This window comes from Lipotes vexillifer, unplaced genomic scaffold, assembly GCF_000442215.2.
Source record: "Lipotes vexillifer unplaced genomic scaffold, Lipotes_vexillifer_v1.1 scaffold356, whole genome shotgun sequence".
NCBI classification, from domain to species: domain Eukaryota; kingdom Metazoa; phylum Chordata; class Mammalia; order Artiodactyla; family Lipotidae; genus Lipotes; species Lipotes vexillifer.
Window position 1 is genome coordinate 4,100,665 of NW_006797342.1, and position 24,303 is coordinate 4,124,967.

General features: G+C 54.8%; 1 protein-coding gene across 1 annotated transcript in view; it reads left to right on the forward strand.

Annotated features, from left to right (window-relative positions):
• The first annotated feature begins 8,942 nt into the window (after positions 1 to 8,942).
• Positions 8,943 to 24,303, forward strand: part of PXDN (peroxidasin) — a 41,779-nt gene continuing 26,418 nt past the window's right edge. The window contains exons 1-7 of the mRNA XM_007469250.1: positions 8,943 to 9,007; positions 10,234 to 10,305; positions 14,247 to 14,318; positions 17,563 to 17,634; positions 17,985 to 18,056; positions 20,099 to 20,268; positions 23,714 to 23,831. Coding sequence (XP_007469312.1) covers positions 18,046 to 18,056; positions 20,099 to 20,268; positions 23,714 to 23,831 — 299 coding nt within the window. The 5' untranslated portion in view covers positions 8,943 to 9,007; positions 10,234 to 10,305; positions 14,247 to 14,318; positions 17,563 to 17,634; positions 17,985 to 18,045. The remainder of the gene's footprint in view (positions 9,008 to 10,233; positions 10,306 to 14,246; positions 14,319 to 17,562; positions 17,635 to 17,984; positions 18,057 to 20,098; positions 20,269 to 23,713; positions 23,832 to 24,303) is intronic.

A 24,303-nucleotide genomic window follows, 5' to 3' on the forward strand; every position in this document is an offset into this window, starting at 1 on the left:
ATGTCAGCAGTTTCACCATCAGGTAAATGAGGCAAGTCTCCGGAGCTGGCCCGTGGAGTCTTCCCTGTGGCGTACAGCATCCCTTGTCCTTGCTGGTGTGGTTACCAGTCAGGAAAGCCGCTGAGACTGGTTGGATCCACCTGCCGCGGCTGAAAGTGTTTGTGCTGATCCAGGGGCGTCGGACCTGGGAACACGCTGTGGACTCCTCGCTGGGTAGAGACCTGCTGGGGGATGGGCAGTGGGAGGGAAGTCTCACACGGCCAGGTTTCTAGACATGGACTTGGGATGGCTTTGGCGCCCCAGAGAAATGCTGTGCTGAAATCACACAAGTCTTTCCAGCCGCACCTGCATCTTCACCAGGTGGAAACTGGGACTTGCTGGGTGCTGCTCTGATGTCTTCAGGTCACACTGATGGGGGCTGGTGGGACTGTGCCTGGGGAAGGGGGTTCTCGGGGACACGCTTTTGGCGTGGAGGATGAGGCCCCAGGCCCCCCTGTAGGCTGCCCAGGTGGGCTGTGTGGTTTCAGGCCAGTTAACTACCTTCTCTGGGCCTCTCCTCTGAGTGTGAGATGAAGGCTCACCACGCACACCAGCGGGAGGTGGGCCGTCCCTTTCCGGGCTGCCGCGCACTCGGCGCACCTGTGACCTGTGCCCCCCACGCCCAGCCCGCTGCTGCCGCTCTGGTCCTGTCCCAGGCCCGTTTCCTGCTTCGCTGGTCTCAGTTCATGTGGTCCTCACAGGAGAGGCAGGGACATCATCCCCTTACCTTGCAGATGAGCAAACCGAGGAAGGATCAGAGAAATCAAGGCATTTGTCCAGGATTGCACAGCCAGGGAAGAGCAGAGCAGGGATTTGAATCTGGACCTGCCTGGTGTCCGACTCGGAAACTGATCTACCCACGCAGAGCAGCTCTCGGGACACCCCGTCCTGGAGGAGGTGTGTCTGTGGACACACATGGGCACACATGCACAGATTCCTCCCGTGTCCCACGTGAGACCTGGACGGAAGGCTTTCGGGGCCCCGTGGATGGGCGCAAGGCTCGCAGTGGCCGCTCAGGGCGAGACCAGGGCCCAGGCCCGTGTCTTCACTCCTACAGCCCCTCGGGCTTCCACGGGCTGGAGCGCGAAGCCGGGCCCGGCAGAGACGCCGAGACCCCTTGCGGGGGACAGGGGAGCTGCGGTGTTGCAGAGACCCCACCCACGCAGAGACGCGCTCACCTGCACCTGCTGCTGTTCTCCGGCAGAAGCGGAGCTCCGTTTCGCACGCCTGGGCCCGGTTCGGCTCTGCTGGCGTGTGTGCACACTGCTTCCTGGGCTGTTGCTCTCTAGAAGGGTGTCAGGCCACCGTGTTTTCACTGACGCGCCGCGCTGGGCAGAACGGATTTCACGCTCGTCCAGGCTGCTGTTTCGGCTCCGCGTTTGCTTGAGAGACAGAGGGGGGCCTTTTCCCCTAATTGCACTGCTGTCTTCGGCTTCGCCCCCTGCACGGGGGTGTCCTCGGATGCAGTGAAAGGGCCTTGGGAGAGAGGTCTTTGGTACACAGTTATGGCCATTTTTTTGGTCTGGAAAGCAAGAAAACACTGATTTCATTTTTTAAACAGCCATGGGAGAAGTTTGGGCATTTTTCCCAGAGGACACAGCCTGCAGTGCGTGAACCAGTAGATACATTTTGTTCATTTGTGAGTCAGTGCGGGGGTGGGCGGGGGGAAGGCTTTACATTTGCACGTGGCCCGGAACGGTGCTCCTGACACTGGAGGCCCAGGAACAGTCTATCTCCTGGGACGATGGGCAGACACCTGCCTCACTGCACCCTTGTCCAGACCCAGAGGGCCAGCGCCTGCTTTTGCTGTCCTGTGAACTCTGCATTTTACATTTTTAAATAGTTGAAAACAGAAGAGTAGTGCTTCCTGATGTCATAGTTTTTTGAGTTTCAAACCTCAGTGCGTGATCACAGCTGTGCATGATCAGAGCAGGTCCCTTGCTTTGGCACCGCCTTCGGCTGCGTAGCCGTGACAACAGAGTGGAGGGGTTGCCATGGAGACCGCATGGGCCCGAATCCCACCATCTTTCTGCCCTGCCTTTTAGGGGACAGGGGAAACTGCCTGGGCCCACGTGGCCGGTCTCAGAGCACAGCCAGGTGCGCCTCCCTCTGGGACCTTCCCCGGTTCTGGGAGGGGAGGGATGGGATCTGGGCTGGAGTTGGGCCCCTCGAGTGCTCCCTGGGGACCCGGCGATGGTGACACCAAGGAGATTCTTAACAAATGACCCAGCAGTCCGAGTGCAGTGGCAAGGTGATGAACCAAATGGTCCTCAAATGAGCAGCGTCCTCCCTGCTGATTCCTGGCGGGCTGGAGAGGTTGCAGGGGCGGCGCATCTCTTGAACGCTGTTTGCTGAGGGCTGTTGCCAGAGCCCCCCGCTCCAGCAATGAACTGCCCTCGGTTGTCAGCGGCAGTGATGCAGTGATGCTTTCAGGGTGACGGACACGTTGGCTGTCCCGTGGTCTGTGCGGGCCATCAGGTGGAAACCAGGGTCCTCTGCGAGGCGGGAGCTCACTTCTCACTCCCAGTTGCCAAAACACTCTAAGCTCCTCCTCGCTTCTCTTTTTAGCTGTACGAAACCTAAGGCGAAAACCGGAGTAAGCGCTTTTCCACGTGTGCTTCTGTGGGATGAGTCGATGCCATATGGTTTATTTCCTAAAGTCCGTTTGCTTTTGCGGTAGTTTTCTGTCCTGGGCTTTGAACTGTTCAGTGTTTTAAAAATTCTCTATCAAGAGAAAACAGTGGCTTTTGTTTTGCCTTCCCGTTTTCTCTTTATTTATACACGTGACTCAGTGAACCAGACTTTACCGAGTTGATCAGAAGGTTGTGGAAGAGTTGACCTAATTCAGGTCCCGCCTTCAGGATGCTGAGCTGGGGCGGCGAGTTGAGGGCCCAGCAGAGTTTGGACACTGCTGCCCCTTGGAGTGCGTCCCCCGCCCCGTGTGAAGGGCTGCCGACCCCCGAGCCGTGTTTTAGCCCCCCCTCCCCAGGAGTGGGAGGCGGCCGTGCAGGAGGACCCGTTGGCCCGGAGACAGCAGCAGCTCAGGGCCCGTCCCGGGTCTGTCCGTCAGCAGCACTGAGGGAGCCCCTCCAAGCAGGTTCCATGCGCTCGAGCCAAGAGATGGGCCCCTGGTCCCATGTGCTTACATCCTGGAAGGGGAGACGACAAGAAAATGAAACACTTAGCAAATTGTGTCGCAAGCACCCACGTCCCTCCTCTGTCCGTGTGGCCTTTTTCTGGGATCTGAGGTTCTGGGTGAAGAGCAGATGCAGCAGGAAATTCAGAGCTGTTCCTGGAGAATAAAGGACTCGCCCCTCAGTCACCCCCGGCACCCCCGGCATCCAGGGGCCTGCACATTACCCACCTCCTGGGAGGGCTCCAGAGGGGAGTTCTCTAGGTGATGGTCAGCAGAGACCCCGACGCCCGCTCCCCTCGACGGGAGCGCCAGCCCTCTGGGGTGGGGCACGATTCCACCGGGGCCCCTCTCCCTGCACCCTGAGGCTCCTGTGTGGGGAGGGCCCGCGTGTTCTCTGGTGCCCTGGACGTCATCCGAAGAAGCCAGGCTCTGAGTGCCGTCTGCACAACTGATCGCACAAGGGCCGCTCTGTCACCGGTAAATACAGGCGCTTTCCCTGGCAACTGGGCTTTGCTGCCACATCGGACGACATAACGTTTTCCGTGTTTTGCAGAAGTCCACAACACAGTGGGAGGAAAAAGCAGACCCAGCAACCTGGCCTTTTTCCACGGTGGCGGGTCAACCACTGACCTCTCTGACTCTTCTGAGCTCGTCCCTTCAGGTCACCTGTGGGTCACCTCGTGCCCCAGCAAGAAGGACGAGGGGCAGAACCTGGGCAGCCAGGACTTCCTGGCCCCTGACGGCTTCACTCCTGAAAGTGAAGTTGTTTTTAATAGGTGTGGGGCTGAGGGTTGTGTCCCGGGGCCTCACAGGCAGCCAGGACGCGTGGTCACCCTGGGCCCTGGGGAGGGATGGGCTGTCGTATTGTTGCAGTGGACGCTGGACCATCCGTTGTCCGAGAGCGCCCTGCACGTGCAGAGATGGCGTGTCCAGGCCCTGGGTCCCGCTGGAGCAGGGCTGTCCCCCTGTGATGGGTGCAAGTGCAGGTTCTGTCACTGTCCCTCGTCCGGAATACCTGGCCCCGTGTGGCCTCTCCCCAACCTCTGACCAGGACCCACGTGCTCTTCACCATCAGATGCTGCCTTTTCCTTTGCTGACCTACATTTCTGTTTTTGGTTTTTTTGTTTTGTGTTTTAATTAATTTTTTATATTTATTTGGCTGCGTCGGGTCTTAGTTGCGGCGTGCGGGCTTCTCTCCAGCTGTGGCACGCGGGCTCAGTAGTTGTGGGGCACGGGCTTAGTTGCCCTGCGGCACGTGGGATCTTAGTTCCCCGATCGTGGATCGAACCTGCGTCCCCTGCGTCGGAAGGCGGATTCTTAACCGCTGGACCACCAGGGAAGTCCGTTTGTTTGTTTGTTTTTTAATTTCAGTAATTTGAGTGAAGGAGGAGAGGGTGTGCCTGTGGCGCCGCGGCTGACGCCCTCCTGGGAGGCGTAGTGAGTCCTTGATACAAACCAGGCCCAGGGGGGCCTCGGGGGCCGGAAGGACGCCCTTGGATGGACAGGAGGAAGTTCTGTAACTGCCCGCCCGAATCACACGCTGAAGCCCTGCCGGTGCCTACAGGGAGGGGGCAGCGCACACGCAGAGCCGGTCACGAGGCCTGTGCCCGGGAGGTACACCTGCGTGCCCAGCGTTTGTGAGGACGCTTGTGAGAAGCTTTGCCTGTGTCTTAGCATCGGTAAAGCTTCACTTCTCCCGGGCAGTGTGCCGAGGGCTCTTTGGAGCTGATGGTCGTGTGCTTGATCAGGCTGTCTCTGCACTGGCGGCTGGGATACCCTGAGCCAGACCTGCATCCCGCCGCCAGCATCTGCTTCTCCATTTGTCCTGTTTCCTTTCCCCCTCATTCCTTTAGCTATTTCTTCTGCTGTTGTATGGGTACTTTTTCATGCTGCTCAAACTTTTTGTGAAAGGAGGAAGAGATGAAAACCAATAAAATACATAAATCGGCTGCTTCAGTACTAGATTTTGTGGGGAGACTAAAAGTGAGTCCTGTGGTTAAGTGTCATGAACGTAGTTGAACCCAACTCTGCAGTGAAGCGGGTGATGCCAGAAACGCCTGACCCATCACTTTACGACCTGGAGACACAGCTCCCGTCGAGGGGGTGACGTTCAGGCTCTCTCTCCTTCCCGGGGCCCGGGGGTCAAAGACAAGGGCCTTGGTTCCTGAGCCCTCACGTCCCTTGCAGGAGAAAAGCACTGACCTTGGGGAGGCCACCCTTGTAGGGGGAGCGGTGGGCAAGTATTAGGGTGACCGGAGGTGGCATTACCCATCCTTCAAGGCTGCTCCCTGCAGACACTGCTCTGGGGTCTCCCCGGAAAGAGGGGCGTCGGGCCTTGCCTTCCTAGCATAGCCGGCAGAAGTAGGCGGGGTGAGGTCCGGTCCCACTGACACCTGCGCCGCTCACACCCGGCCTGGGAGACCCCGTGCTCGGGCGCCGTGTTTCTGACGGATGCACCCGAGTCAGCCCTTAGGGATGTGGTTGGCGAGGGCTCCGAGTGCTTAGGCAGGTGGAGGTGAGCGCGGGAAGCGTGATGCGTGTGCCTGCCGCTGGGCCCTCTGGACTGTCACTGGGCCGCCTGCTGTCACTTTACTCCTCCAGGCCCCTCCCGTCCGCGGTGGCCACACCTCTCAGCCTGTGGCCTCCCCCGCCGACTCTGTCCCTCCCTGCCGCTGTGCACAGCCTGCCCTTAACCTTCACCTGCTCGCGGGCTGCCCCAGCCCCTGGGCTCTGGGGGCCTCCCCGCCTTGTCTGGACGTGCAGTCGCCCTTGGGCTGCTTTGTCCCCGGTCTCCAGCCTCCTGGAGCTCTCACCGCTCAGCCGCATGCTGCGAGCAGAGGATGAAAGGCAGGGCCCGGGCCTGGTTCCCGCAGGTCACCCGCTCCCGCGCGACGCCGGGCTCCCACAGCGCGTGGCGTGTGTGGACCGCGTGTGTTTATGGAAGTGATGGGCACTTAGCAAGCCTAGAGATGTCAGCTGTCATGACGCCTGTTTATCCTTTGGCCCAGCCACACCTTTCTGGGAATCGATTCCGTGAATACCTCAGCGACGGTGTGAATTGATGGGCCCAGAGAGCCAGTCCCGGGTACGGCCCGTGGCGGCCCGGAGCGACCCTCCCAGGTGGCCCGAGCACAGGCCGCAGTCGCTGCCCGGGAGGAGGTGCGGGAGCACCCACACACGGCTGCGGGGAGCTCCGCAGCTTGTCCGGGAGAATCGTGCCCACGGTGAGCTGCCTTCTGTGCAAGGAAGGGAGGGAGATACACACACGTTCTATTTGCCCAGATTTTCCGAAGGAAACAGTGGGAGGGGGAGGGGAGCAACCCCGAAGAGCGACCTCACAGACTGCCAGCTGTGAGGGGCAGGGAATGTGGCCTCCAGACGCACCTCGATGAACAGCTAATTACTTATTAGTGATAACGCTTTGGAACCCTGTATGTGTTGAAGGAAATGGAAACGAAAGTTCAGGGCTGGCTGTGATGCACCGTGGGGGCCACATGGAGGTGCAGGTGGCTGCCCTGAAAGGCCCCTCACCCCGCGCTGGCAGTGGGTTGGGCACAGGGGCCCCTCTGCACGGCCCACTTAGAGGTCTGCAGGCTGCATCCCTGGTCGGGGGACCTGGGTCCTCCATGCAGGCTGCTCATGGGCCTGAAGCATTAGGAGGGGTGGACGGGGCCCACCGGAAAGGCTGCCGCAATCCCGGTCGGGAGTTTTGTTACAGCGATGGGAGCAGTGGGCTGGGCAGTCATGGACGGCGTCCAGTCCGAGTGACGTCGGGTTTGCAGACACGGCCGGGCCTGGCCGAGCCTTGTTGGTGGAGGAAGAGAAGGAGGGCGGCGTGATGTTGCGCCTTGTCTGGGGGGCGTGGACGGGCCTGGCGGTGCGCTAGGATCAGGGCACGAGGGGGGCTTGAAGGACCAGGGTTAAGCTCTTGGGGGACAGAACCAGACGCTGACGGGGCCACCTTAGCCCTCTGAAGTCGAGAAGAAAGCAGGAAGTGCGGGGAGCGTTAGGGTCCCCAGGGGCGCTGCCCCATCTGCCGTCCACGCCCCCCCCTTCCCAGCTCCCCCGCAAGGGGGCCCGCGCACTCTGTTCTGAATATGAATGTAAATTACTCTTTATTAGAAAACCAGCCTGTCTGTGCAGGGGAGGAGGGGTCCTGGAGGAGCATGCTGGTGGGCAGCAGGGTCTCCAAAGAGAGCGAACCCGGGTGAGGGTCAGGTGCTGACCGTTCGCCTGGGTCCTGAGGACTTGACCCAGAGCGAGGCAGCAAATGCCCGAAGGCAGTGCATTGCAGTCGCTGCCCGACGCAGGCACGGTGCTTTCAGCCACTCAAACAAACGCTTTCCGAGAAGCCTCCACCACAAACTCAAACCAGTTCTGTCATCAGTTACAGCTGTTGAATCGGGTCAACATAATCAGATGCCTGAAAAGATTATGAACACTGAAAGGGCTCAGTAAATATCGTAAGAGAGCTGTCCATTTGTGACCTGGACCAGGATACCCGTGGGAGTTTCCTATGGCCATCCTATCGAAGCACCACCGACAGGACAGGAGTCTGTTCTCCCAGAGTCCCAGAGGCTGGACATCCAAGGTCAACTGGCAGGGCGGGCTCCTTCTGTGGCCGCGAGGGGGATTCTGAGCCAGGCCGTGCCTCCACGTCTACCCGCCGCCTGGCTCTCGAGGTTTGCCGCGGTCCTTGGCCTTCCCCCGTGTGCCCGTCTCCAGATCTCCCCTTTTTACAAGGACACCGGCTGTCTTGGACCAGGGCCACCCCCTGTGACCTCACTGGAACTTGGTCACCTCTGGCAGGACTCTATTCCCAAATAAGATCACGTTCTGAGGCCCTGGGAGTCCGGCTTCAACGTGTGAATTGGTGGGGACACAGTTTAGCCCGTCATGATCCCTGTTTGGGCTGTGATGGAAGGGGTTCAGCCTGTGAGGAAGGAATTTTAATTTTTCTAAGACTCTTTGGTCAAGAAAGGGGTCTTTGTGTTTAGTTGTCAGTGACTTTCACACTTGGTCAACTGATAGATTTTAAGTCAAGCTGGGGGAGGGTGGGAGCAGGCATCTCAGCAGACCTTCTGTCCCTGCACTCCTGGCCCTGGCCTGAGCCCCGCAGGCCTGCCCCGTGTCTGCGCGTCTCCTGCGGCTGGGCCGGCTTCTGCCTCAGGCTCTGGTCTCTCCTGGGCTGCTCAGGCCCTCCCTCCGTCCACTCTTGTACTTGTGCATTTAATTTTATCTACCATGTTAAGATGCATACACGAAAGAGCCTTGTTTTTCCAGCTCACACACTGAATGAGTTTTGTGGCTCTGAGGGTTCGGGCTAAATGCCCTTACTGGGGGAGTGAGTTCCAGCTCAGAGGTTACCAGAGGGAACCGCAGTGTTTCCACGCCTGCTCCAGGGGTGACTCCCTTCGTGAGGCCCTGCAAATCCGTCCTGTGTTTGTTGTCTTTACACTGAGACTTGAGCGTTCCCGTGGGCTGGTGGAGACGGATGGATGGGTGACCAAGGAACCTGTTATCTCCCCATAATTATTGTTTAAACAAACTCTGTGAGGTGAGAGCGTCCACCTGTCATTCAGACAAATATTCATGTCTTTGTTAGCCTTGGCCCAGGGTTGATTCATCCAAGGAATGAACAGGGAGGTTTAATTTCTTAAATGCCTTATTGCTGCTTGGAAACTGAATTTTTAAAGATGACACACAACTAGTGACAATCGCAGATTTCTCTCCGTAAATGCGTTTCTTGTCTCTTCACAGGGATCTTCGCTTTAACAGAATCAGAGAGATCCAGCCGGGGGCCTTCAGGGGGCTGAGAAACTTGAACACATTGTAAGTCCAAACATTGTACTGGGAGCCAGTAGAAAAGAGATATCAAAATTATCACACCAGGGCCTTCCCTGGTGGCGCAGTGGTTGGGAGTCCACCTGCCGATGCAGGGGACATGGGTTCGTGCCCCGGTCCGGGAGGATCCCACATGCCGTGGAGCGGCTGGGCCCGTGAGCCATGGCCGCTGGGCCTGCGCGTCCTGAGCCTGTGCTCCGCAACGGGAGAGGCCACAACAGTGAGAGGAGGCCCGCGTACCGCAAAAAAAAAAATTATCACTCCTTTCCCTGTGGGTACATCCCAAGGCTGGGGTCTGAGAAATCGTCACACCTTTCCCTGTGGGTACATCCCGAGGCTGGGGTCTGAGAAATCATCACACCTTTCCCCTGGGGGTAGATCCCGAAGGCTGAGGGACGTCTACCCCATTGCCCACTATGGGTGGGCATGGCTAAGAGGTTTTGCCGTGGAGCCTGACAGAGGGATTTGCTCGTTAAGATGCCAGGACTGGGTCCCAGGCTTGGCGGCCGTCGTGGCCTTTGTCCCCGTGTGTCTCATCTGACCTCTGTGAACCTGTCCATCCTCTGGGTGTGATCCAGGCCTGTGCTGGTCACGTCTCCCACTGCAGGGTCGAGGGGACGGCCCTCCTCTGAGCTAGTACGGGCCCTGGTGGGGTTGGGGTGCTGTCCAGCTGTGTCCTAGGGTTTAGACCCCAACTCCAGGCTGCCATGGGCTGTGCTGAATGCCGTAGGCGGAGACGGGTTCTGGCCCTTCTGCCCCAGGAGGTGACTGTTCTGTGCAGGGCCCGGGGGTCAGGAATGTTCACCACTGCCCTGTAAGCCTTGTGGGGGGGACACGGGTGACTCGGCCCCCAGCTCCCTCCCCGTGAAAAGGAAAGCTCCATGGTGAGACACCCACCTCCAGGACACCCTGCACCTCCGCGAGGGCCTCCCAGTTGGCTGGCGGGGAAATGGAAGAGACGGAAGGATAAAGAGAGACGTATTTGTGCAGGAGAGAGGGGATTGCTTCTCCGCTGTATGCAGAGCTGCAGCAGTGTGCGCTGATATGGACCAGCTCCCTGAGGAAACCTGCAGCTGGGAGCATCCAGCACCAGCAGTGCCCTTGCTTGTGTTAATTTGCCTTTAGTGAATGTCGGTGTTAGGGCTGTGGCTTAATCATAACACAATTCAGAAGCGTGTTGTTTTTAAAATTCTTACTGAGACTTTCTTTCACAGGCTTCTCAACAATAATCAGATCAAGAGTATACCTGGTGGGTCATTTGAAGACTTGGAGAATCTAAAATACCTGTAAGTCATGACCAGTTCTTTACACCGGAGTCTGTTACCTGTATTCGGACTGTTTACTCACTGAGCTAAATATTGTACTGTTCATGAATTATTGTAAATACATTCATGTGAAAAAGAGGTTTTATTTTCGAAAGGTGAGTGAAATTTTGGTTGGGACTTTTAAAATGAGCTGTATCAGTATAAAGTGCTACCTTACGTGATTTCTAGTGTTTATCTGCTAAGCCTTAAGTAAAATAGGTTGAATAAAATTAAAAACTATAGCCTCTGAAAATCATTCTCGGGTAATAATGACGCTTCTTGAGATGGAAGGTGATAAGTTATGTTCAGCCGCCAGTGTGAACAGCTGACATATTTTGTGGGATCTGAGCTTTCAGGGGTGGGCGAGATGTGAGATGGGAATGACAGATCCCTCTGGAATGTCACTAATTCCTGCTAATTTTCCCTATCTTCCGCCAAGTGATTTCACCTCTTATTTTTATGTAAATTTTATTCTACCTTTAAAAATTGATTTGAATTAATGAGTGTATTAGCATTTAAAACATCTGCTTGTTGAAGTCACTTTTGCAGTTAGAAAGTGACCTTGCCTGGTTCAATACCTTCACAGGCACTTATTTTGAAGTTGGAAACTTTAACAAAACACTGAATACACTGCTGGTTCTAACAGATTAGAAGTAGGTATCATGTGCTTTGAGGAAATTACTCTTAATTTTAGGACTGTTCAGCTAGAGCCATTTTAATGAGGGATTGGTATCAGCGATTTGGGGGGAAATGTGTGGCTTAAGTGAACCTGGATGTCTCCAAGTCCTGTTGAGTTTAGGTGAGACAGTGGTTATGAGCAAGAGATAACATTAACTCTTTATTAAATATACCTTCCTCCACAAAGAATCTGAAAGTGTCGTGTCTACACAGTTTTCTCCATCACTTTTGATGAAGTGTATTAATTTTTCATTAGCAATGTTCACACTAAGCTTTGTTGCTCATTTTTAAAATGAGGGAAAGGTCTTCTATTTATTCTTGAGTTTTCATTTATTTACTTACGTTTTGTTTTGGTTTTTGATTTTAAGTGCTGTGTAAGCTCCAGAAGAAAGCCTAGATTCCTTAGAAGCAGAGTCCGTTAACTGATAGCCAGCATTTGCAGTGCGTGTGTGCATGTTTAGTCTGTTTCTATGAAAATTTTTTTTTTACTTTATTTTTTATATTTTTGGTTTGAATAACTTAAGAGCAACTTATCATTTACCCTAGTAGTTAGGGATACTTGATTTTTCACTTAAGACAGTTTTTAAAAGTAATACTTTTAAACCTCATCTGTTGACGGGCTTCCTGTCAAGGCATCCACGTGCCAACCTTTCCCCCTCCCACCTGAACTCATCCGAGACGCCCACGCGGTAGGTTCCAGGGTCACCGGGATGGGCTGAGCAGTGGTCGGCAGTAACGGGAGTGGGGGCGGGTGGCGGGGGGGAGGTGGACCGCTGTGAGAACAGACACCGGGACAGGGATGCAGCCGTGGCTGGAAGGTGTCCCGTGACCCAGCCTTCTCCTCCGACTTCCCAGACCGCATCGGGAGGGTCCATCCTGACACGCACTGACTTAGGAGACTGTGCGGTGTGCATCTTAAGTGTTTACGAAGGCTTCCACAATTTCTTTTTTTTTTTTTTTTTTTTTTTTTTTCTGGGAAAAGTTTTTTTTTTCTTTCAGTTTTTTTTTTTTTTTTTTTTTTTATTTGTCGGAAAAAGTCTTTTTTTCTCTTTCAGTTCTTTTCTTTTCTTTTTTTTTTTTTTTTTTTTTTTTAACATCTTTATTGGGGTATAATTGCTTTACAATGGTGTGTTAGTTTCTGCTTTATAACAGAGTGAGTCAGTTATACATATATATATGTTCCCCGTGCTCTTCCCTCTTTGTCTCCCTCCCTCCCACCCTCCCACCACAATTTCTTGATTATTGCGGCCTTGGTATTTATCTGATCAGTGCCGAAGTGTATTTTCGGAGGTTGAGTGTCCTTACGTGTTGGAGCTCCAGTGACTTCTGGTAAGGGACGCACCTTCGCCTTCATTAAGCTTTTTTCCGGATGATGAAAATTAACCCTTGAGGTAGTTAGAGCTCATATTCAAAGGGTCAACTCTGTGATGCAGTAGAAAATTATTTATGATTTATTGTTAGATCGTGATCAATACCGAGTTATTCTTAGGAAAACAGATGACGCTCCAGTGTCCTCACCAGCACGCATTCATACGTACTCGTTTGGTTCAATTGTATGTATTCTTCGACAGGATTCCTTTACTCTCATCTTGAAGTGCGTGCAAGGCGATGTCCATGTTCATATTTTGTTTTGCTTGTTTGTGTTTAAGAAACAGGCACAGAAACCTTTGTTCAGACTTACCTCCTATAGGGTTAGCCGTGGGAGAAATAACTCACACCTGGACAGGAGTTGCACGTGTGAGGCCCTATTCCAAAGCTCTCTCTATGTTTGTTGAATTTCAGTGATCCTGTGAGGTACTGCTATTCACTCCATCTTACATACGGAGAAACTGAGGCAGAGAACGTTAATTCTTATTCAAGACACACAGCCAGTAGGTGGCAGTTCAAGGCTTCAGACCCCACAGCCTGGAGGAGTAATGTCCGTACCAGGCCTCTTTCAGGCACTGGGCCTCAGTTTCAGGGGGGATTCTGGCTGGTTTGTGTTAAGGCTTGTAGTTCTTGCTGAAGTCGCCTCAGCAGATTTGCGCAGAGAGAGAGGGGAAGGCGCTTGGAAGGACTGCAGTGATTAAAGGCAGCACAGCAGGTCCTGTTAGACTGGGCCGTGCACCAAGTATCATTAAGTAAAACGCATGTCCTGGAAATGAAATAGGCGACGTTACAAGCATTGAGACAAAGCGGCGTCGTTTATTAAGTGGGCAGGTAGGTGAGAGCCCAGCCACTGAGCATCATCCAGTGTGCAGAGAAGGATATGCGTGAGTTACACCGTAGGAAAGGTGTGGATTTTGATCCGTCCCTCTGCCCACATCAGCGATGGAGAAATGCCCGGGGCAGGTGTCTCCACGTCTGATACAGACGGCCGCGGTAGACGTGTGTTCTGAAGTCCAGGACAGATGGGTGGACCCAACACACATGGTTTTGTGTTTCTGGTGGAATTGGATACTTTGGTGTGAAAGTCTTCACCCTTGATGGGTTCCTTCAGGAGTTGGCCAGCCTCTTCTGGAAAGGACAGGGCAGTACACGCTTGAGGCTTTGAGGACCATACGTCTGTGTTTCCATGGGGCACAAAATCAGCCGTAGACCACAGTAAATGAGTCGGCATGGCCATGTGCCAACAAAACTGTATTTTCGGACACTGAAATGTGAATTTCGCCTGATTTTCATGTGTTTCGAAATATTTAACCATTTAGAAACGTTAAGAACCATTCTTAGCGTGCAGGCCTTACAGGAACAGGCAGCGGGCCCATCGGGTGCCCCTTCTCATCAGCCTTGGTTGCTTCTGTCGTAGGAGAATGGGATTCTGAGTGGAAAACAGATTATGTAGTCTTTGTAATTTAGTCTTTGTAATTTCTATTCCCCAGGTTATTTCTGGGCATTTTGAAACTGTATCAGTATCAGTTACAGAAGCCTATATTCAATGCATTTTACCTGTTTTCCGGGAAATGATTTTATTTTCTTCAGGCTTTGAAGCAAATGCTTTGTCAGCTGCTCATAAACTGTCCTCCAAGAATCTGTGAGTTTCCTGAAGACGTGGCGGTGGTCTGATCATCTCCGGTTGGAGGTTTTCCTTAGAAAGGGGAAGGGGAGCCTCCTTGGAGGAAATGTACTTACTGTGTAAAACGTTCTGTTTGTATCCTAATACGATCATGAATTTGAAAACTGTCTCCACGTGCCAACTGAATTCTTCTTTCCACTCTGAGTTACGGTCTGGCGTGCGTGTGCTAATCCTCCCGTGTTTCTTGTTTCAGCTATCTGTACAAGAATGAGATCCAGTCAATTGACAGGCAAGCGTTTAAGGGACTTGCCTCTCTAGAGCAACTGTAAGTGTCTCTCCTCTGCTCTGCGGTGTATTAGATCTCACCTGCCCTTTGCCTCTTGCGGGGGGAAAACTAGACCATCTGTTTGCACGATGCATGTCTGTGCCCCGGGGGCGTAGGGCTGTGTGCATGCAGATGACAAAGCCGTGGCCCCTCCCTCCTTCTGACCCCGCCCATCTGGGCAGCCACCCCACACCCTGTGCCCTGCCTTCCTGGGGCAAAGGACCAGTAACACCGGTTGACCCCTGTCCCCGTGGTGCTTCCGGTTTAACGAGATAGACCTGTAAACAGATCCGAGCAAGTAGAGGCCTTTTGGGGACCAGGAAGTTGTTTTCCTCGTACAGTGTTTCCTGTTTGTGAATCTGCACGTCCGGTTTGCTTGCGTCCTTCCTGATGTCATTATTTTGGAGAAAATAAACTTTTCCATGTGTTTCCAGTTAGGGTACGCTGGATGTTGTTTCTTGGGCTGCATATGAAGTCCCACTTTGCTGTGAAGTCAGCATGCCCATTTTAAGTAGAATTCCCGGTCAAAGGCATTTTCTGACTTGTTTGCTTGGCCGGTCACCTGTCCATCAATGGGCTGGAGTCATCACGTGTCAGGCAGTTTTATTCACGTGGATGCTGCAGCTGAGGATGTGGTTCGTGTTCTGTCAGTTGGCCGGACATGGAAACATCTCCAGAGACCTTGAGGCAGAGCTGGGGAGGCCTCACCTGAACCAGGAGCTTCCGAAGCACACGCAGGTCCCTGGTTTTTAGATGCCCATTTATTTATCCAGCTGAGAGCCACTTTCCCGAGCCTGCTGTGCTCGTCGTGGGCTGGATTTAGAAAGAAGTTGTAGATGAGGGGCTGTGCACCCTCGGCTTCAGGGAGAATGACATAGGGATCAGATCATCACAGAAACACGTGGGAATATCTGGAGAAGCCCCAGGTGGAGGGAGGGTCCCCGGAACACGTTCCTGCATCTGACGCACTTTTAATGGATCTGGGGCTGGGATTTACACGTGCTGTCAGGTATGGAACTAAGTGAGGCCCATCGAGCCTTGGGAGGGGGTGAGCGGGGTTATTTTTGAGGAAAACAGAGGCAAAGTCTGGGAGAAATGAGGAGGGAAGGGGAATGGCATCCACGGAGCGCCCAGTGGGAGTTGGTGACCAAGGTCCTAGGGATTCGGGACAGCATCCTGAGTCAGGCTGCCTCCAAACCCAGGATCAGGCGCTGGAGGTGAGGGGTCTCTGCTGCTGAGACTTAGGGACGAAGGGAGATTGGGACCTGTCCCCGCCCCTCGGGGAGGCACTGTGAGGGGGAGGGGAGCGTTCCCCTAGGAACGCGCTCAGATCTGCCCCCGCCGCGTGCAGAGCGCTTCGGGTCCCCATTCTCGCAGGGCCCCCCATGCCCAGAGCTGGCACACGTGCTCCAGCTGAGGGGAGGCTGGTCCCGAGCCCCGTGTCTGCCCAGCATCTCGGCTCTCACAGGCCTTAAAAGATAAGCGGAGGTTTATACAAATGTTTAGAGTTTATTTGAGCGAAATCGATTGGGACAGAGCCTCAGCAACCGGCCGTGTGTGGACACCCCCTGCCCCAGGGCTGCGGGAAGACTCCTGGAGCAGGCGCAGATGCAGAGCAGGGCACTTGGTGACGGGCTGCAGCTCCGGCCGGCCGGCTGCCCAAAGTGTGTCCTTAGCTCTGGTCTCTAACCCGGAGGCGCTGACAGGCACCTTAGGCCGCACGTTAGACCCGCCCCGTCCAGCAGGCTCACCTGGGCTCCCTGAGAGGCCAGCTGCAGGCAGGGGGTGGGGACTGTGGACGGCGCTGGGGGCTCTCTTCCTGCCTTCAGCCCGTTTTCCTCCACCATCGGGAGAGGTGGCCACAGCCCAGGGGGCCTGTGAACCCTGAGCCCCTCAAGGCAGCACCGGCGTCCGGTCAGCCTCCCCCTGGCTGTCGGCATGTGGATTTTTAAACAGCATCAGGTTGGGACCGGCGTGTCTTCCCTTCTCTCCCTCCCTTGGCTTCGCCCAGGACCCGGCCGGCCGGCCGGCCCGCGGTCTCTGGAGCAGCGCGGCTGAGCGTGTCTGCTCCCCGTGTCTGTGCTTAATGAGGCGGCCCCAGGCTGCTCCTCGGTGGCCGCTGGAAGTGCACGTCCTGCATAGTCAGGACGGGGCGTTTCCTGCCCCCGCCGTCCTGCCCTCAGGCCCCCACTCTCGCAGGGAGGGCGGTGGGCACAGACCCGGCCCCCACCAGGCTGCCTGCCCGCAGAGGAGGTGGGCAGCTCTGTGGCCGCGTGGTCACCACGGTGGTTCTCCCGGCGAGCTGGCCCAGGGCAGGCCGGACACCAACAGGACAGGACGAGGGACTCTGAGGTTCCGTCATTTCAGAAAGTCAGTGAAAGGCTGCACCTGGTGGAGGGAGTGTGGAGAGAGCTCTCCTTTGCGTGGGTTTGTGCTGTGACCCCGCTGGCCCCAGCGTCTCGTGAAGATGCAGCCTGGCGTGTCGGGCCAGGTCCCTGTGTGGCAGGAGGGGCTCCTGCACGAGCACCGGTTAGAGGGGGCTTCCTTGTATTTCTAAGGCAAAAGACCACCAATTTTCAAAGTGAGAAAGGCGGTATGCAAGACAATGAGAAGAAATTAGTTTTACGAAAAAATGTGTAACTTACGGCAAGTAAGGACTCAGAAAGAAGTGTAAGCTCTGGATGGTCTATGTAACTAAAGGACATTTGAGGAAATACATTATTTCGCTTAACTCAGGGTCAGGTTTCTTCTGTTATTTCTGTAGTTGCTGTTTCTGTAGCTGAAAAACAATATACCCAATGTCACCTTGAAGTGTAAGTCTCCTAAATCCTAAATCCGTTTGTAAATTAAAAGATTGGAATGCAGGCATTCACGTACTGCGTGTGTGGTGTAATGAAGATCATGTTGATTTTTTTCTAGGAAGGTCCGTGTATTTGGAGAGCTGAGCGTCCCTGGCTTTCCCCGCTGGGTGGGGAGGAAGCCCGGTCGGTGTGCTCGACCCTTAGTCGTATTGTCCAGTCAATCAGTTAAAGTCTGCACCCAGCTTTCCGTTGTCTTTAATCTTCCTATTTGATGACTTCGTTTGTTTTCCATACGACGTAGGAGATCTAGAGAGTTATCTATTGACGCGTGTATTTGAAATGACTTAGAGAACAAATGTTTTCAGCAGAACCCTATAGATCTATAACAAGTATAAAATTGTTTAAAATTTGTTTCTTTTTCCCATTTTCAAAAACTCCTCTAGATACCTGCACTTTAATCAGATAGAAACTTTGGACCCAGAGTCATTTCAGCATTTGCCGAAGCTGGAGAGGCTGTAAGTAGTGTTGGTTGCCCCTCTTTATACCTGCAGGTCCTGGAGCTTGTGGCTCTGTCCATTTCCTGTAACAGAAAGAACATCTATGTCTGTTCAAACACCCGGAAAACATCTCAGTAGGAAATCTGTTCTCTCCTCTAACAGTTCAGAAGTGGGAATAGTGCTAAAATAGAAAAAAATGTAGCTACTTTCTGTACTAAATAACATTGTTCTCAAATTCATTTACATTAAACAAAGGCAGTCACTGGGATGTTCTTTGAAAGCTGATTTATTTGACTGCTTATACACTTTTCTACGTGTCTAGGAAAGTATTTTAAAGAATTGCTGTGGTTTATCACCTCTTTCAACAGGTTTTTACATAACAACCGAATTACACATTTGGTTCCGGGAACATTTAATCACTTGGAATCTATGAAAAGATTGTAAGTATAATAACCCTTTATGCTGTCTTTTCAGCAAAGACTAACAATTTCTCCATGTCATACGCATTTACCTGACCCTTTTTACTGGGTATTTCAAAGAAGAGTTCATCACAGTCTGGATATGAATTAGGAAGGGAGGGTGAATTAAGCCATCAGAACGCAGAACCAAGACCTAGCTGGCTTGGGGGAATGTGGCAGCAGATTAACCCTTTAATAGGCAAGGAAGACGTTTTTAAAAATCAATTTTAAAATTAATCTTTAATTCCATGTTACATATTGTACTGGTGGAAATAAAATTGGCCTAGAAGTAATCTCAACTGTATTGCATTCCTTTTATTTAGGCGTGCACATAACTGAATTCTGTCCCTTTTTAGGTCTCTAAAAATAATTTATCTTTACACTGAGTAATTTCTTATAATAGCTGATGGAGAAAGCTATCTGACATCTTTTGTGTGTTTTTCTCCAAGGTCTGGAAGGCCGTTGTTTTTCCGTTAGGTATTACTGAGAGTGTACAATGAACCGGATTTAAGAAAGAGATTAGAAAAGTCAAATTACCAGGCCTGGGCCCAGAGTGGCCTTTGTTTCTCTCTTGAGTTAAGTAAGACACAGAGTTTCCTCACTACTCATGATTTTTTTCTTTATAGGATAAAGAAATCCTCAGCCAAACTCAAAACTATGTTCTAGGGTGGCAGATGAGAGAAACACTGCCTGTTTGGTAGATAAGAGAGGGTCGGAAAGAAATTGCCAGAAGTTGCCAAGACGAGCTCAGGGCACGTCGGGGTTACCTGAGTCTACAGCAGGCTGGCAAGGTTCTTCTCCGTCTCTGCCTCCTTTTTGGCCTTTGGATGGTCTAGCTCTGCCCTCTGCATCTGCTCGGCCTGTGAAACCCTAGGTTTCTCGGCCCCAGCGAACCTCCCCCTCCCCGCCAGACGGCAGAGGGGAGCATGCAGTCGGGGGCTTCCTGCTCTGGCCGCTTGGCCCAGGGGCCGCTGGCCGGGGTCACACACCTGCTCATCCACTGTCCCTGGGGCCCGTCCTGAGCACAGAGGTGCTGCCGTTTATTCAGAGGGGCTCTGGGGTCAGCGGGCGCCGGGAAGGTTCTGGGTCCCCCACGGCCTGCTGACCTGAGGAGGCGGCGGCGGGGAGGTTCTGTCTTGTCTGCGTTGAGCCCTGTGGATTCTGCGGGACGTGCTCATCAGAGCTGGCCATCCAGACAGAGGGCCAGTTCTGCCTGCTGCCCCCTCCGAGCCAGCGTCCCGGAGAAATGCAAGTGGGAGGTGTGCCATCACGGGCCCGCCTCCCTGGGGAGCTCTGGCCTGCAGGTGTGAGCTCAGTGGACGCCCGAGGGCAGCCCCTCGGCTCTGATCCCGGGGAGCTCCCTCTGAACGGGGCCAGCCCTGCTGCCGCCTCCTCGCTCTTGGTTCACGTCCTCCTGTTACACTCCTTACCTTGTGCTTTGCTGCATAAATGGCCATCGTTTCGGCGGGAGGAGATGACACCCTGCCTGTTCCGCTTGTTGGGACGGATGTGTCCAGCCTCATGGGGCACTTTCTCCCGGGACTTGCAGCATAATTCAGCAGCTGAGATTTGTGCCCTGTGGGCTGACTGTCCTTTAGGGCGTATTTAAGGGTTAAGCGGGGTAGTACATGATGACGCGGTGCCAGTGGTGATGCGAGTTCGGGAATCGTTCCGGGTGGCGGGGATTTCTGCAGTTACTGATTTTACAAAGGCTCCTGTCTTGTGCTTTTCATGAAACTTCCCGGACTCGTCCAGCACATATCTGTCCCTCGGTCTTGAACCTAAAATATACAGTATTTGATTTGCTCCCTTCACAGCCCTTTATTTGCGTTATTCGGGTTTCCCCCACTCTCGGGCTCTTCTTTCTGCCGAGTGTGGATCTCTGCTGGGTCCCCTGGTCGGGCAGGACCGGGTCAGATTCTGTTGTCTGCGGGCCCCATCACTGCTGGTCAATTCGGGTCTGCCTGGCCTGGGTCAGCCCTTGCCCATCCCACGTCTCACCGGCTGCGGCTTCCTTCTCGTAGGCGTCTGGACTCCAACGCGCTTCACTGTGACTGTGAGATCCTGTGGCTGGCGGACTTGCTGAAGAGCTACGCCCGGTCGGGGAACGCACAGGCAGCGGCCACCTGTGAATATCCCAGGCGCATCCAGGGGCGGTCGGTGGCCGCCATCACCCCGGAGGAGCTGGACTGTGGTGAGTGAGTCCTGGTGCCCAAGCCCGCATTGGTGTCCGGAGGGCACGGCGTGTGCAGCCCTGTCTCCAGCTGTCACTGGCTGATCCCACAGATCACGTCTGGGTGGGGCCTGACCGGACCCTGCTTTACAAAGCCCGTCTCTGTAGTACCTGTAAGAAACTAACTATCTGGTAATAAACTTGGGTTTAATTTTCAGGTTTCCCTGCAAAAAAAATTAGCAACCTGAAATGCACCACTACCTCTGTTGCTCCCTCCAGGCCTCTGCCTTTAGAGGCTGCAGCTGCCTAGCCGGCAGGACCCCATGGTGGGCTGGGGGTCGGGGGGGGGCTTTGCTGCATAAATGGCCATCGTTTCGGCGGGAGGAGATGACACCCTGCCTGTTCCGCTTGTTGGGACGGATGTGTCCAGCCTCATGGGGCACTTTCTCCCGGGACTTGCAGCATAATTCAGCAGCTGAGATTTGTGCCCTGTGGGCTGACTGTCCTTTAGGGCGTATTTAAGGGTTAAGCGGGGTAGTACATGATGACGCGGTGCCAGTGGTGATGCGAGTTCGGGAATCGTTCCGGGTGGCGGGGATTTCTGCAGTTACTGATTTTACAAAGGCTCCTGTCTTGTGCTTTTCATGAAACTTCCCGGACTCGTCCAGCACATATCTGTCCCTCGGTCTTGAACCTAAAATATACAGTATTTGATTTGCTCCCTTCACAGCCCTTTATTTGCGTTATTCGGGTTTCCCCCACTCTCGGGCTCTTCTTTCTGCCGAGTGTGGATCTCTGCTGGGTCCCCTGGTCGGGCAGGACCGGGTCAGATTCTGTTGTCTGCGGGCCCCATCACTGCTGGTCAATTCGGGTCTGCCTGGCCTGGGTCAGCCCTTGCCCATCCCACGTCTCACCGGCTGCGGCTTCCTTCTCGTAGGCGTCTGGACTCCAACGCGCTTCACTGTGACTGTGAGATCCTGTGGCTGGCGGACTTGCTGAAGAGCTACGCCCGGTCGGGGAACGCACAGGCAGCGGCCACCTGTGAATATCCCAGGCGCATCCAGGGGCGGTCGGTGGCCGCCATCACCCCGGAGGAGCTGGACTGTGGTGAGTGAGTCCTGGTGCCCAAGCCCGCATTGGTGTCCGGAGGGCACGGCGTGTGCAGCCCTGTCTCCAGCTGTCACTGGCTGATCCCACAGATCACGTCTGGGTGGGGCCTGACCGGACCCTGCTTTACAAAGCCCGTCTCTGTAGTACCTGTAAGAAACTAACTATCTGGTAATAAACTTGGGTTTAATTTTCAGGTTTCCCTGCAAAAAAAATTAGCAACCTGAAATGCACCACTACCTCTGTTGCTCCCTCCAGGCCTCTGCCTTTAGAGGCTGCAGCTGCCTAGCCGGCAGGACCCCATGGTGGGCTGGGTGTCGGGGGTGGGGGCGGTTTCTGGGGGAGGGCGCAAGGCTGCTGGCTGGGAGCTGGCAGCCTCCTGGGTCTGGATCTGAGTGGCGGCCACGCAGAGTGGCCGTAGGCCGAGTTTGTCCGGCTTGTTGCACCTGTGCACCGCTTGCGCGTACGCAGTGCCTCACGAAGAAACACAAGAAAAGGAGCGAAATCAAATCTCGCAGGACAAATCTTCCTAATTAATAAACGCCCAAGGAATCCAGCTTTTCTTTTAAGTTTAGCACTTTTGCGGGGGTGGTGCTAAAAGTAGGTTCTCCAGAGCATCATTATTATTTTCAGATATTGAAAACAAAATTAATTACTTTGAAGGTCACTCCATTTCATAGCAACCCACCCCCACCCCCGCCGCAGTTAAGTAACTTCACTTGTCACCGTTTGTAACGCTTTACGAGCGATCCCCATACAGTCAGGCTCCTTGCCTCTAGTGTGTGCAGGTGACTGACTTCAGTCCCGGGGCCACCCTGTGGCCTCTGCGTGTCGTGCCCTCGTCTTTGTAAGGGCTGCTCCGCTGGCAGGGGTCCCGCAGGATGGGCAGCAGTGCTGTGCTGTGTGCACCCTGTTCTCAAGACTGTCTCCTTAGGATCGGCTTCCTGGGCAAAGGATGGGTGGAGGAGGGGAGGTTGCTCCCTCTGACCTCTGCCCTCTGGACCTGCTTGGGGGTCACGACAGGTTCACTTCCCTGTGCCCACCTTGGGGCTGCCCTCCTGAGTCGGCCTGGGTTCTGCCCACCTCTCTTCTGGGGGAGGAGTGGACCCTCCTCCCTCAGTCCCACCCCAGCCCAGCTCCGACCTGGTCAACAGGGGCCAGGCTGGGGTGACCGAGGTGGCGGTGCCTTGAACTTTCTGAACTCCTGGGGCCTCGCGGGACGCCTGGGGACGACGCCTCTGCCCTTAGTGTCCTGGCAGGTCCTCAGTTGCTGCCGGTCACTGGGGGGCGCTCAGGAGGGTGGTCCTTCCTCCAGCTCCTTCAGCACCATTGCCTCTTTCCTGGAGACAGAATGGGGAAGCAGAGCTTTCTCCAAGTCCCCAAATTCAGCACGTCAGAGAGGATGGCGAGTAGGCGAATGTGGCGCCAGGGATGAGCGGTGGGGCTGGGGGTCCTCCGGCTACAGCAGAGGAAGCTGCAGTGTCCACACTGGCGTGGGGAGCAGGGCGGCTGGGAGTGGAAACGGGGGTAGCGCGGCCTCGGGGGGTTAACGTGGACGGCGGTGAGTCCGAGGGGTTTCCTGTTGACGCTGTCTAGTAGTAGACACGCAGATGGCCTTTTGTGCCTGTTTAAGATGCCAGATGTTGTGAAGGCACTGTGCACACACTTGCAGGCACATGCACAGGTACACACAGGCACACACAGGCACATGCACGCATGTACACACACATAGGAGCACACGCATTTGCACGTGAGCATGCTTTTTCTTTTTCCACGTGGCATGTCATGAATACATCTGGGCTGAGAGGGGTCAGTTCTCCGAGTTTCCTAGTTAGTAGGTGACCAGTCCAGCTTGCTGTGAGGACACAGAGAGGACAGTCACCCAGCAGCTGGAGTGCAGGAGGGATGCCTCTCTGTGCTCAGTGACTGGGTGGCCGTGGGGGACTGCAGTGGGAACCCCACACTGAGATGGTCCCGCGGTTGGGAGCCCTTGGCCGCACCTGCACAGCCTCTGCCTTCGTGGCGGCTTCAGCTGAAAAGCGCCGCTGTCTGTCCTTTCATTCGCTAAAACTGTTTACTCACGAGTGTCCGGCTCTCTCGGGGGGAGCGCCCACTGAGGTCGTCACCCGGTGCTCTGTCTGTCAGAGGCTCAGCGCCACCCAGTCGCCAGGGTTCTCAGCGGGTGGACCTCAGATGCTGGCAATGCTGTGTAATTCAGCTCTAACACCGTCTTCTCCATGGAGATGCCCCCCTACCGTTCTCGTGGGAGTGATTTTGTCTCGAACAGAAGGGCTTTGCTCTGGGTTCTTGTCACGTGACGGTTTAAGACCAGGAAGGTCTGCTTTCCTTTTTGGTGCAGAAAGGCCGCGGATCACGTCGGAGCCGCAGGACGCAGACGTCACCCTGGGCAACACCGTTTTCTTCACCTGCAGGGCTGAGGGCAACCCCAAGCCCGAGATCATCTGGCTCCGAAACAAGTAAGTGGCTCTGGACAGGCCGCCGGGGGCGCCGGGTCGCGTTCCATCCAGATGCCCCCTGAGCCGCGGCCGATCCGCCCGCCCCGACCCTTCCTCCTCCCTGGAAGGAGAGCAAGGAGGAGGGAACGCTTTCCGGGCATCCTTTCTGCTTTGAAGTCGCCGCCGGGCACATCCCGGCCTCTGCGAGGCGCACGGCCCGAGTCATCCTCTGCTGGGCTTGGTCCTGGTCAGCGAGGCCGGTCATCATGGAAGCGGTAGTTACCCCCGCCCGGGGAGAGGAACGGGACGGAACCGGGGCTGAGGTCCCTGCGTCCCGAGGAGGTGAGGGAGGGTCCTCCCTGCGGGTGGCATCTTCAGGGAGACCCTGTGAGGTGAACGCATGCACTTTGCTCCTGTGCATCTGATTTGTCTCCGGAAACCAAGGCCTCGCCTTCTGTCCACAAGCATCCTGGTATGGGGGGGGGGGGGGTGG